This window comes from Liolophura sinensis, chromosome 1 (genome assembly GCF_032854445.1).
Source record: "Liolophura sinensis isolate JHLJ2023 chromosome 1, CUHK_Ljap_v2, whole genome shotgun sequence".
In the NCBI taxonomy this organism is placed as follows: domain Eukaryota; kingdom Metazoa; phylum Mollusca; class Polyplacophora; order Chitonida; family Chitonidae; genus Liolophura; species Liolophura sinensis.
Window position 1 is genome coordinate 36,904,306 of NC_088295.1, and position 14,441 is coordinate 36,918,746.

The following is a 14,441-nucleotide window of genomic DNA, read 5'->3' on the forward strand; positions in this document are numbered from 1 at the left end:
AACCTACATGTACATGATATTTTCTCATAAATCTGTGCTAACCTCTGGGTGCTTCATAGGCTGTTACAGTAAATTCAGTAATTTGATGCACTTTTTGAAGTTTTAGTTGCCGTGTCAAGTTGTCGAGTTTTTGCGTAGTCCTACCTGTATAAAGTTCAACATGCAACCAACGTGTCCTCAGTGTAGTTATGTTCATTTGGATGCCTACATGTGTGCTTTGACATTCTAATAGAGTTGACTCCCATTGTAAGACATGGAGCTATGAGTTTGACTTCAGTTTGACATTTTTACACCTGTCCAATTCATTGTGTACTTTTCTCCTGTGCAAAACATTCCGTTTGTTTACTCAAAGGTTTGGTATTTTTACAGTTTTGTTTTGCTTATAATATATTGTACAAAACAATATATTCTAGCATCCTGACCATAGCCAAGTCTGTTTGCATAAGAGTTTTGCTTAGGCTTTTTGTTTAGGCTTTTTGTTTGTAGGTTTGGGTTAGTAATTACCTGCAAGTTATAATTGTTATCATGTAGCTGCTGGAATCGTTTCTGTTAATTTGTGTAAATTTGACATTGTGTGTGCAGGTTTATCTCTTGTTTTGAAAATTTGTTGACTGTTCTTCAAAGCTGCTGATATATTTATTCTTTTGCTTATATTATAAAGGAGTTTATAATCATTTATAAAATAAATGAACTGGAGGTATTTTTGAGAGGAAAAATGGTTGAGAATATAGTTTTGTAGAATGACTAAATACATTGTGGTTCATAATGTTGCAGTGGATAAGTGATACATGTAGTCATTAAGTGATGTGATTTATAACCAGTAACACTACCTGCAGGGTTCTGCTGTTTTGTACAGGAAATAAAAGAAACAAGCAAAAATAATGATAATTTAATGCAATATTACCTTTTGACATCCTGAAATTAATTTTCTCTTTGATAAACCAGTGTTCTGTATTTGAAATTATTGTATTGCTCTCATTCGAACCTACCTTTTGTCTTGCCTTTTGATTTAGTTTTCTAGCAATGAAATAAAAACCTGTATGGTGTAATAAAGAGAAGTGAAGTCATCATCTTTTAACTTACTATACAGGCCATTGTGTGTTAACATATTTTATGTGTTCATCATTATAATAATTAGGTTTACTGTCATCCACATTTTGAATCAGTTACTTGTAGCTCTTGCCAGTTTTGTGACAGCCAGTTTATCATTACACTAACAAGCTCATCTTAACAACAGCGTACTAAGATTGTTCCTTGTTTTGTAATAGATGACAAACCTGATTTAAGGTTTGCCAGTCTCTATTAAACCAGTCTGCATATTTTAGTATGTCAAAACTACATGTACTCAGCAGATGTCAGAAGATTAATTCACATGAACAGTTTTTCTGCCTTAATTCTTCAACCTTTTCACATGTTTGCAAGGTGTCTATTGAGACATATTCTGAAGGCATTATTCTGTGTTGACTGATAAAATTTTACTTTGTGTGAAGCCTTGAAACTGGTCAGTCCAACCAATGTTGTTTTGTCACATTAAAAATCAAATTAAAAATGTCAATAAATTGCAGTGAAAATTGCTCTTTAATATGCGAAAAGGTCAAGTAATTAGGGTACTTTTTATTTTGAGTAAATGCATTTTTCCATTTGTTTATACCACAGTACTAAGCTTTTCTGTTTAACAATGCATTATCCATTTGTTTGTACTACAGTACTAAGTTTAATCATTAAAATGGGTATTTCTGTGGGCTATGAATAAGTACTGAACCAAACAAATGAAGTCTGCGAACTGTATGTGTAAACCTGTTTTCAATTTATTACACTATTACAAAAAAAAATGAAAAAGTAAGTACAGTTCTTGTGTTTTATCTCAAAGCTGAGCATTACTGCTGTTTTGTGTTTATACTTAATCCTCAAAGCTTGTTTTCATACTCCATTACAGGAGGAAGACCGTGAAGCCTTTGCAAAAGCATCGCGCATGAAGGCCCGACCGTCATGTATCGCCAACGAAATCAGCCTACTACAGCTGGCAAACAGGAAGCTGGTTATAGGGGACTCTGTTCTGGGCAAGGTCAGTTCATAATGGTTAGAGAAAATTTGTGCCAATCAGTTCAGCGTAAGACTGGACAAGCAATGAGCAAAAAGTATGACTGCCTTTGTATGAGAAATGTTTTGCTGTTTACATGCCTCTTGTTATTGTAATCTTGGTGTTTCTGGTTTATATTGAAAGATTGCTTTGTTCAAATGTTGCTGTCAAAGGCTTTGATGTTGACCTTTATTCCCTGTTTTTGGATGGAAAAATAAACAATATGGCACTTAGAAACAAGGCAGAACAAGCACAAATTCAGGCTCATCATTGCATTCAGGCTTCTCGTTGATTGAATGCTGAAAGCTATAATGCTGAAAGCTATAATGCCAGAAATTTGACCAACTGCCTGAAAACCAGAGCGACTTTATAGAGAGCTGCTTGTCGTAACAATGATGTTAATATTGCACACTTATTCCATGAACGTCTGTCCTTGTTTCAAACAACTGGGTGATGTCTTTGTCACAGATCCATCATGAAATGGCCAAGTACCACGAGCTGGGACGGTTCTCCACAAACACCAATGGCATGGAGCCTGAGGTGGACTGGGAGGCTGCCCTCTTCCATGAGGAGTATGCCGCTCAGCTGGGAGTCATGGAGGCTATTCTCACATTGGCCAAACTCTACCTGGGCATACAGAGGGATGTGCTGGTCAATGCCACAGTGCAGGTGAGAGGAGACTGCTCATGCAGGGAAAAAAAGGACACAACCCAGACTTTTTTTGTTGCCATATAAATTTTATTTTCTTTTATTTTATTCAAAGAAATGAACAGGGTCAGCCCATAGACAGAGCCTATATAAATGTCTCTCCACACCAATGCAATGTGAAAGAACTGAGTCTTCTCTGCTATGATGATATTATAACATATGCTAAATTTATTATTATCCCGAGTTTTATTTATTTGATTGGTGTTTTACGCTGTACTCAATAATATTTCACTTATACGATGGCGGCCAGAATTATGGTGGGAGGAAACCGGGCAGAGCCTGGGGTAAACCCACGACCATCTGCATGTAACTGGCAGACCTTCCCACATACGGCCGGAGAGGAAGCCAGCATGAGCTGGACTTGAACTCACAGTGACCGCATGGCTTAGAGACTTCTGGGTCATTACGTCCAGATTTTTAATCACATGCTTGTTAAGGAATGGTGTTCATATCTCGTTGTTGTCATGATTACTTCAATAATTGTCCGCATGCCAAAATCTTAAAAGTTGAGGAAAGTTTATATCTATTGGTGTCTTTATCACCAAATCTCTTCAGCTCTGCTGCTAGTGTTACTAGAAATCACTTCAAATTTATTTCACATAATTTTGTTGAATCGCAGAGTGGTCATGTCTGACATGTTCTTTGGCACTGAGTGTACATGCTGAGCAATTTCAGCTAGGTTTTTCTTATGAATGGACCTTAATTCAGGTAGAATTGAACATGTATAAGCGCATGAAAGAGGACTATAATGTGTGCATTGTGTATTACACCAGCCACATTTATAGTAAATAAATGGTTGTATGTTTGCAGCCTACAGATGAGAACATCAACAAAGGGCTGGACTACATGTGTCAGGCAGCTGATGCTGGGGACAGAGGAGCCATGTTGTTTATGGCCAGGGCGTTCGAGACTGGCCAGGGGCTAGGCACCAACAGGTAAGGCAAATAAAGTTCTTTGTATGTAGTCCCTTAGTTGAGCACATTGCTAAGCACTTTAAGCATTATGCAACCAAATTTCATACCAGAGTTAAGCTTCAGGACTATTGTTAGCATTCAGCTTAAATGGCTGTGTATTTCGGGTTTTTCTTCAGGTTTATGTTACTCATATGGGGAAAGGTCTGCAGATGGTCGTGGGTTTTACTCAGGCTCTGCCTGCTTTCCTCCAACCAAAATACTGGCTGTCATTGTACAGCCTAAAAGTCCAGTCTGTTAGATGTAGCTGGTCGCGTCCAGATTTCTGGTTACTATACTTGGTTTCCTCTTGTATTTGATTACTTTCATTCATTCCTAAACCTGATCAAGTTATACTGACCAAGTTTCAGGTGAGATATTCTCAAATACAATGTAAACAATGATCCAACAAGTAAAACACCAAATCCAATGAATAAATATGTATTTTGTGCTGCTGTTGTTGCAGAACACGATCTTGGGAAGATGCGGCTGAGTGGTATGAACAAGCCATTAACACGACAGATAATGATGAGGGAGGGGAGTATGATGCTACCATGGATGACCCGGTGTACACTATACAGGCCAAGCTAGCAGATATGTATCTAGAAGGGGGTTATGGGCTGGAGAAAGATCCCAGCAAAGCAGGTGAGAGTGCAGACTAGATTTATTTATTTGATTGGTGTTTTATTTCTGTACTAAAGAATATTTCACTTATATGACGGCGGCCATTATAGTGGAGGAAACAGGGCAGAGCCCCAGGGAAAATTGTACGATGTAAAAGACATATTTGTTTGTAAAGCTAATTCAGATAGTCATATGTAGATGTAGAAGGTATTTTTGACTCTTGGAAAGAATGTTTTATTATTTCTTTAGATTATAAAGATTGCATGGGCTGCCATATTTTTTTCCTGGAAGCTGTTCTTTTTACACGATGTGAAAGTGTGCATTTAAAGGAAAGTCAGATAAACTGAGAATATGTAGATGATTGTGCGCAGTGTAACAGGAGTTCACAATAGGAATTTTTTATGTAGAGCTGGGGCAAGTTAATCAATATCCAGATTTCATCAAGCATTTGTCTGGTTGTATTTGCAGGTGATCTCTTCAATGAAGCGGCAGAAGGAGCAATGGGTGCCATGAAAGGTCGCCTGGCAACAAAGCTATATTCAAAAGCAGAGGAGGCTTATGCTCTGGTTGAGGAGGAAGAGGAGGGATAGGAGGAAATAGAGGAGAGAGAAAGAGGAAATAATGGTAGAGCGAGGTGAAAGCAATGAGGTGAAGAATACAAACATGCATATTATACTTGTATAATGGGGGAAGAATAAGGCTGAGGAGAAAGAACCCTGCTGCACATCATCGCACAAATTTGAATATCTATAAGTTTATGTAAACTTTACAACTCTTATTGATGTTTTTCTGTAAAGGGTAACTTTATATAGCACTTGTTGTGTATGCATAGAATCTTCATACTGCTGGGGTTTTTTTTGTTTTTTTTTTTCAGACATTCTGTTTATGTCTCTGATATCTTAGCCTGCATGGCGTAGAACTGTTCTCGTCAGAGCTAAGCCACAACTAATTATGGTCAAACCGAATATGTGCTTCAGTATTAGATGCACTTTTAGACCCCTTTGTGATGGGAATAACAATTTGAACCTGTTCAGACATTCTTTGAGACTGCCATGTTGTCCAATCATATATTTTGTAAGGATTTGAATACCGTTATGAGTAATTGTGTGTTGTATTACAATATGTGGTTAACAACAGGTTTTATAAATTTCTACTTTTAATATGGGTGAGTGCTGCCATTTGTTAATAATTATCAAGATTTGATTTTCATAATAAACAACTATTGTACATAATAACAGTGTTTTACACCAACCTATTAATGTGATTTTCTGAACTTGTAAGTGCAGTCGTGTAGGAACTGCTTATTCTAGCGAGTAATCGTTTCTCCATTTCAATTCTATTTGTATCTATGCAGGTTTATTTTGCAAGTAGATTGAAAAGGGACATATTGTCTTATGTTATACTGTTGCACATGGAGACCATGGGGGTGTATGAAAAAGGAATCTTAGTCATTTTTTCATCATTATTAATTTTTTATTAGTTGCTTTTTGTGTTATGGTTTAAGCCATATAAGAGTTCTTTCAATCTTTTGTCTGTTTTTGTTTTTGGTGCCATGCTGTACGATGTAATGTATTATGCATAACATAGAGTAGGGAATGCCCTGGTTTATTGAACAATGCTTTGTGGGTATTCTGCCTACATGTAAAAGTCATCGTATTATGCTGATCCAGAAAACTTAATATCGTTTATTGTATTAAACTTAGATGTCAGTTGTAATTGGAAATAATAGCATATACACATTTGTCACAGTTCAATTTGTATCTTTCATTATCATGTCTGAATTTCAGGATTTATGTTGTGGATTAGATGTTGAGTGTTTTCTTTTCATAAACTATGACAGTTTGGTATTTCAATTTGATAAGTGGAATGTAATTAATTTAGTTGGAGTTTATCTGGTCTATTTTGCGACTGAAAAAGTAAGCTTTATTTTGTGACCTTTGTAGTATTAAAATGAGAATAATTGGAAGATTTGTTTCAACTTTTCTTAAATTTGACTGAATTATTCATGGCAAGCATTATACAAAGCATTTGGATGAGACTACTTTTGTTTTATTAAAATATGTAATGGCTTCAAGCTTCTAGTGGTGTTAGCTTAACAGTTGTTTGAGAAATCGGAAAATAGCTGGTGATAATATTGCAAAATGCATAATGCTTTGAGAACAGTGTACTATAAGTAATGCACAATGAGGAATGCCCTTATTGTTGTGAAGCTTATCCGTAGTTTATATTATGTGACTTTTGTTTTGTATTCTGTATAGCAACAGCTAGTATATGTAAATGTGTTAGCTAAAGGTGGTCAGTAGCTTACATTGTGCATCACTGTAACTCATGACATACAGCATTCCACATTCAAATGGTTTTATTTTTGCACTGTGTTAACGGTTGGTAAATATGTAATTCCCAACTTAGTGTCTCTGACAACAGTTAAATTCCCCGTTATTGGCACGGACAAAAAAACAAAACAACAAAGCAAAGCATCATGCAGTTTAACATGAGTGGGAATGCACAATTTGCTTAACCCTAGAGGAAATAAATAAATCTTTTGTCAATAGTTTTCCCAAACCTTAAGATCTCGCACATGGAACGGTAGACAAGAAGTGCCGTGCTCGGCGTATGAAATGTGATGTCACAAAGGGAGATAACTCACAGGTAATAACATCCCAAGATGACGAGCAATGTTCTCCTAGCATTTTGAACGTATATTCCCATTTTGGAGTGAATTGTTATATATGTTTCTATAATCCTAGTCTGGAAATACCAGCCAGAGTCTTTATAGTAGGATTGAAGAGACCAAAAGTGGTGTCTCTGTGCTGTGATTGGTGTCCATGCACTAATATTGCAGTGTGAATCTACAAATACATTAACATCTTGGAAATGTGGATATGGTTAAATAGGATTTAAGGTATATGGGTGTACATTAACCAGTGGCGTTTGTGCATATTTGTGCAAGTGCCATTGTTTGTGTTTAGCTGTGTGAAACAACAAGGTAAGTTTAGTTTGATTTGTTTTCTGTGTATCTTTGAATTCTTGTTGCATTTTTTTTGTTGGTTTGTTTTGATTTGAATTGCAGTAGCAGTTGTACATGTATTATATTTTGTATGATATCTGTTACGTAAAGTTTGGAACAGTGCTAAATAGTATGCCTGTCGAAATAGGTGAACATTAATATTTTGGCAGATGAATACATATAGATGTAGCAGCCCATATGATGTGTTACAAAATGTAGGATTGTTTGAAGTGATGCCACCTGTCTTTTGGTCATCCAACCTTTGCTGTAATTAGGGGTAGATTATAACAGTAGTTTTGGCCATTACTTCTGCCTTTATAATTGTTAAGTGATAATATTGTCTTCATGGTTTGCCCTACCTTTGTCTGTATTTCCACACTGTGCTGGTGGCTGAATGTTTTGAGTAAGTGTCCATGCATAATGCAGAGTTTAAACCATTACACTGAAATGGGTACAAACAGCAATATGACCATACTGACCATTCACCAGAAATGCATTGCCACATTCTGAACTTAAAGTGCTCAAGATTGATATTTACATAAACTAATATTCCATGGTGAGGAAATTTTCTGTGATCTGCTTACTGTGCCTCTGAGACATATGCCCCCCCCTACCCCCTCTGGAGAAGTAAGGAAAAAAATTGCTAGTCAGTTCATCCCTTCTGACATCATATCAGGATTAGTAACTGAAATTGAAATTTCATTCAGCATTTTCTCACATCTGTTAGAGGCGATGATGAACTTTTGCGGTATTGGGGTTAGACAGCTAATGGCCATCTTGGCAGGTCCTCGCTGTGAAGCTGCAAGTGTATATCAGAAGTCCTTGCCCCTTAATTATACCACACGAATGATAACCTTTCAGTCTCCACGTATTTTGTACATAAAGTGTTGTCTTTGTCATGTTGAAATATTTACTTCCTTATTATTAGTCCACTATTTTTCTAGCTGTAAATGTTTGTTGGGAGAAGGATTAACCGTTTGTGTGTGTGCGCGAGAAACAAAGCTAACCTTGCGATAAAATATAGAGTTCAAAGGTAAAATGGTGCAAAATGTTACTGACATAGGTCATGTATGAGAGTGAAAGATTGATGAACCATATAGAAAGACTAAAATGTCAGCTATTTTTCATCATAATATGCCTGTATTGCTGTAAAGGTGTTACAGTTCTGAAAATGTCGGACTTTTCTTTTAATTTTCCGGAACAAGGGCGGCATCATTTATCCAAGTTGTAAATCCATTCGAAGATTAAACCATAATAATTTAGTCTGTTCATTATTTCAAAGCATAATTGAGCATTTAAATTACCTGCTACATCAAGCCGTGTTTCCTATAAAAAAAGCCCCGGAAACATCACACCTATATGTTATTGTTAAATAGCCCTGCCAAACCTGACAAGAGGGCTGTCATTGTTAAAACTACTTTTACACTCCGTTGTTAATCTTTTTATAACAAATTCGTTTCCAGGGTTTGTAAATAATGCTCACTTTGATTTATTTTACCATTCTACTTGAAAGTTTCTATGATTTTTCCCCCCGAGAAGCTTCTTTGTACCAGATTTTCAGAAAATAAAGACTTTGTCCGACTTGAAAATCTTTTGTCTGTTATATTTTTCTCAAGAAGCTTTCCAATAAAGCTGGATAGAGTGAGGTAGTTGTTATCATATGTAATTCTTACTCTCATAGCTTTTAGCTAGCCCAGTAAAGGTGTAAAGTGGTGGGCAACCAACTGTGTGACTCACTTGACCACAATTCTCTCAAGGTCATGATTTGAGTACAAAATTTCCGTGTGCAGCCTGAAGACAAGCATGGGGTGATGATAGTATGGAAATGTTAACAATGGGTCCTTTTCCGTTTAAAGGTATTTCTGTACAGGTGGCCGAGACTTGAGCGTGCTAAATATGCACGCACCAATGCGCTGTGTGCGTTCAAGTTTAGTTTGTGCTGGCTGCCTCTTTGGTGGTACATGAGGAAGTCTTCCAGCATCCTGTGGGTTGGCTGTGTGTTTCCTCCGGGATCTACCCGGCTTCTTCCCACCGTAATCATGGTCGCGTTATCTAAAGAAAATCATTCACAGTTAAGTTCAACACCTGGCTATATTGGCCACTGCAGGTAAGAGTTTGGTTCCTTTTTCTAAGGTGCAATTTACTCAAACATTGTGTACAACACAAATTTGATGAATATTAATTGGCTAGGTGAAGAATTTTTGCCATTTGGTGAATTTGTGACATCTGGTTAGCTTCCTCATTTGCTTGATTCTATTTGCTTGAGACAGTCCACTCCCATCACCAAAATGCTCTTTTAATCTTATTTATAGAGCCAAGTATTCTTAAAGCTGAAGCCAAGAGCCAAAGATCATGATAAAACAAAAGATGTTATATGCGTAGTAATTACCTTAACCAGCAGGGTAAGGAAAACTATTCTTTTCATCTTCTAATTCATTATGCTAATTTAAGGTCGTGAATTTTAAGGTCTGCTCTGATGTAAAATATTCCAATCCTGTCAGGGGATTTGTATATCGATTTTTCTGGACATATTCATTTTAAAAACTAAATGCAGAACCACAACTCCGCATTTTAGCTTTTAGTTCTATTCACAAATTTCTTACCTTTTTTCTTTTCTGGCTCAATTGCCGCTTCAGTGCTAAGGAGTGTGTTCCATGCAAGGAAAAGCCAGGTCTTCTTTAGGCGCTGGCCAAATTTGATGACCACACGATTCTGCCTCCGCAACATTAAGTTCCTTGTTTAGGTTGAACTGTGTTGCTAATATTCTGTACTCTTAAAAAAGAAATATTATATATAACTTGATAATGTTAAATCCAGCATTTTGGCAGTGGTAGGGAAGTTAAAGCATTTAATGTTATTTTAACAACTTCTTTTGGTGTTAGAAATTTTTAACTTTACACAATTGGAGACGGCTTCGGTGGCCTAATGGCCAGGACGTCCGCCTGAAGAAGGGACGCCATGGATCACACCCTGGTAGGGTCATACCAAACACTTTAAAAACGGAACATGCTGCTGCCTCGTGCGGCACTCAACATCGAGATGGTTGAGCAAGGAAATAGGACTGGTTGGTCGTGTGATTGAATGAGGTGTCACGTCCTGATGTCTTCCATGACGGCAGCACTTTGGCGGCATGGACTCGCCCTGCCACAAGAAGTCACATGCATTATATGTACACACACCTAATAACTCCTCGTCGTTGCATGACTGAAAAGCTGTTAAGTACGACGTACATGTAAAACCTAAAGCATTCATTCATTACATACATAAGTACACAACTAGAAAGTCTTGTAGTTTAACACTATATGTGATGTTAAATATATTCCGAAACTGCTCTGACGTTAGGTTTTCGGTTAGCCGCTGATTGACGTTTAACGCCATACTCTACCATTTTTTGCTGATGTTATGACGGCCAGTTTAATTTTGTAGGAATCCAGAATACTCAGGTTAAACCACTGACCTTTGCTCGCTAGAATCTAGTCTATTATTAAAATACAATATTATGTCATATTCAATATAATATTCTATTAAGTCTAATAGAGTCTATATGTTGAATTTGTAGAACATGTGCGCTGTATATTTAACCTATTAATCTGCTGCAATAACAGAATACATTTTATCATTACTCAGACAACAGACTTTCCGTTAAATTTAACGGATTATTATTTTTTTTTTGAGAGTGGCGAATATACAGGACAATTAAATTAAAAGCTGGGTTGGAACCTTCACATCGATTAAAAGCAAATCCCTTAACCACTTGTCCATTGGATGGAAACAGAACCTCGTGAATTATTTTAGAAATGTAATTGTAGACCTACTGAGTTTATCTAGTAAAATCAAGCTGTCTTTACAAGGGCTAATAGTAATACGAGATGTGCAGAGCGTGCCTTATTCTAAAAGCCTTGGTGTAATATATGGTGTAGTCATGTGGCTATGCATTGGTTTAGCAGTGATTCGCTGTTTAGATGTGCTTTTCTGCAGGCGTGAAATGCAGATGACACCTCATTAAACTGAGACCTGACCTGTGCTTCATTAAGGAGGTTGAATATACATGACTAGCTTTGAATTTGTAATCAATCGAAACGCTATTCTATTATACACTCATGACTGACAGTTGTCTTCCGCTATGACTAAGCAGAAAGTGTGTTGTTCACAGTACACTTTAGTGCCATTGTTTTAATGACATAAATTATCACATGTGTTCGCCATACAGCCACCATATACTTGGGTGACACAGGTGAGATACTGGAACCTAGCGCCATTGTTTTTAATGGCGTAAAATGTCACTTGTGTTCGCCATACAGCCATTTTACATTTAAGTGACACAAAAATCTAGCGCCATTGTTTTAATGGCATACATTGACACGTGTGCGACATACAGTCACCATACATTTAAGTGATACCGCTGGGATACTAAAACCTGGTGCCATTGTTTTAATGACATACATTGACACTTGTGTAAACCACAGAGTCACCATACATTTAAGTGACACAGCTGGGATACTAAAACCTAGTGGCATTGTTTTAATGACATAAATTGTCACTTATGTAAACCACAGAGTCACCATACATTTAAGTGACACAGCTTGGATATTAAAACCCAGTGCCATTGTTTTAATGGCATAAATTGTCACTTGTGTAGGCCATAGAGTCACCATACATTTAAGTGACACAGCTTGGATACTAAAATCCAGTGCCATAGTTTTAATGGCATAAATTGTCACTTGTGTAAGCCATATAGTCACCATACATTTGAGTGACACAGCTGGGATACTAAAACCCTGTGCCATTGTTTTAATGGCATAAACTGTCACTTGTCACCATACACTTGAGTGACACAGCTGGGATACTAAAACCTAGTGGCATTGTTTTAATGACACATATTGGCACTTGTGTAAACCACAGAGTCACCATACATTTAAGTGACACAGCTTGGATACTAAAACCTAGTGCCATTGTTTTAATGGCATAAATTGTCACTTGTGTAAGCCATATAGTCACCATTCATTTGAGTGACACAGTTTGGATACTAAAACCTAGTGGCATTGTTTTAATGACATAAATTGCCACTTGTGTAAGCCATATAGTCACCATACATTTGAGTGACACAGTTTGGATACTAAAACCTAGTGGCATTGTTTTAATGACATAAATTGTCACTTGTGTAAACCACAGAGTCACCATACATTTAAGTGACAAAGCTGGGATACTAAAACACAGTGCCATTGTTTTAATGGCATAAATTGTCACTTGTGTAGGCCATATAGTCACCATACATTTGAATGACACAGCTGGGATACTAAAACCTAGTGGCATTGTTTTAATGACATAAATTGACACTTGTGTAAGCCATACAGTTACCATACATTTGAATGACACAGCTGGGATACTAACACCTAGTGGCATTGTCTTAATGACATAAATTGACACTTGTGTAAGCCATACAGTTACCATACATTTAAGTGACAGCCGGGATACTAAAACTTTGTGCCATTCTTTTAAATTGTCACTTGTGTAAGCCATGAAACTATTTATTTATTTGATTGGTGTTTTACGCCGTACTCAAGAATATTTCACTTATACGACGGCGGCCAGCATTATGGTGGGTGGAAACCGGGCAGAGCCCGGGGGAAACCCACGACCATCCACAGGCCATGAAACTACGTTACATTTGTATGAGCCAGTAGGTGTACTATTACCGATATGGGCAGGAACGTTTATAAATCACTGTGCTATTTGCAGGTCTGGTGCTTTGGTCATTTACCCTTAGAATGAACATTTCCCCTTATTTGCAAAACAAAGCCATGCCGACAAGATTCCCTTGTCATCACCCTCAGTGAAAATGTCCTGTGGTATGTTTAAATAGTTGATACAGTTCTAGATTCCATGCAACTCTGCCGACATCCAGGGCTGCTGTTACGTTTTCTCATTAGGCTATTTCTCCGAAAGAGACACTAAATGCGCCCATCTTGCTTGAGAGAAAGCTTGAGAGAGAGCAATGTGTAGATGCTTCGAATGAATGCATGCCAAATATTGTTGTTAGTGAAAATACACTCGGCGTAAAGACGATTATCGACTGGAATATGTCAGACGCTTTGTAGCTCGAGGATGTCGAAAAGGAAAATTAGATATGGTCGTAAAAGAAAAAGCTGTAAGTGTGGGAGATTCACACGCAAAGTGAATATAGCTTTTATCAATTTTTCGGTTATCGCGTGCACAAAGAGGCGTCGATTTGTTTTGTGTACAAAAGAGCGTTAGGGTTTCTCATTGGACTTCGATTATGGCGCGAATCGTTGTGGTTCGGTCTACTATGGCAACCCATGGCTGGTCTCTTCACGACCTCTTTATTGATGGCCAATGCTAACCTCCGAAGGCGGCCAGCCCGACAAACAGTCGATGATCGATACCTCGTGAGCTCCATGGCAACGCCGTTCTCATTCCTTCGGAGCCGCACTGATGATGGCCGGGCCTGGAGCAGAGTGAACCAGTCCTATCACGGATTTTAACCGAACCATGGCCAGCGATACCGCTCGCTGCTGCGAAGCTCCCGTCGACAGCAACAGCCAGTGTAAAGTAAGCGGGGACATTTCTGTTGACTTCGCCTTCCATCCGTCAAAGCAGTGTTGAATTATGGAACCGGACAAGCTGTCATCACTCGCGTGAACGCGAGGGGGTCAATTTTGGATGTCTCAAGGTAGGCATATCCTAGATTTCTAGAAAGTGCTTCGTTGTTGCACCAAACCTATCTCTGCTTACATATATATCTTTGAGGAAGATGTCGTTTGGTATTTTTAAACCGAAGTTCCCGATTGTAAAACGTGTTGCGCTGTTTTACGGATTGCATATCCAGATGGTGTAGAGACACAATGTGTGTATAAGATTGGATTGGCTTTGGATAGGCCCGAATGATCAAGTCGTTGTGTTATAAGATTTACCTTGCTCCAGCGTTGGAGAATTAATCGATGGAATCCCTCGGCCGAATTTATAGACACTTGGTTATTGATAGGAGTCGTATCGGCGATTCGAAGACGACAGAAGCAATATGTTATGGAAACGAGCTGCCCGCGTGACACTG

The 14,441-nt window shown here is 37.9% G+C and overlaps 1 protein-coding gene across 1 annotated transcript in view; it reads left to right on the forward strand.

The window, feature by feature from the left end:
* Positions 1-8,958, forward strand: part of LOC135461631 (eukaryotic elongation factor 2 kinase-like) — a 32,049-nt gene extending 23,091 nt beyond the window's left edge. The window contains exons 8-12 of the mRNA XM_064738812.1: positions 1,937-2,065; positions 2,549-2,749; positions 3,599-3,723; positions 4,205-4,383; positions 4,831-8,958. Coding sequence (XP_064594882.1) covers positions 1,937-2,065; positions 2,549-2,749; positions 3,599-3,723; positions 4,205-4,383; positions 4,831-4,952 — 756 coding nt within the window. The 3' untranslated portion in view covers positions 4,953-8,958. The remainder of the gene's footprint in view (positions 1-1,936; positions 2,066-2,548; positions 2,750-3,598; positions 3,724-4,204; positions 4,384-4,830) is intronic.
* The last annotated feature ends 5,483 nt before the right edge of the window (positions 8,959-14,441 follow it).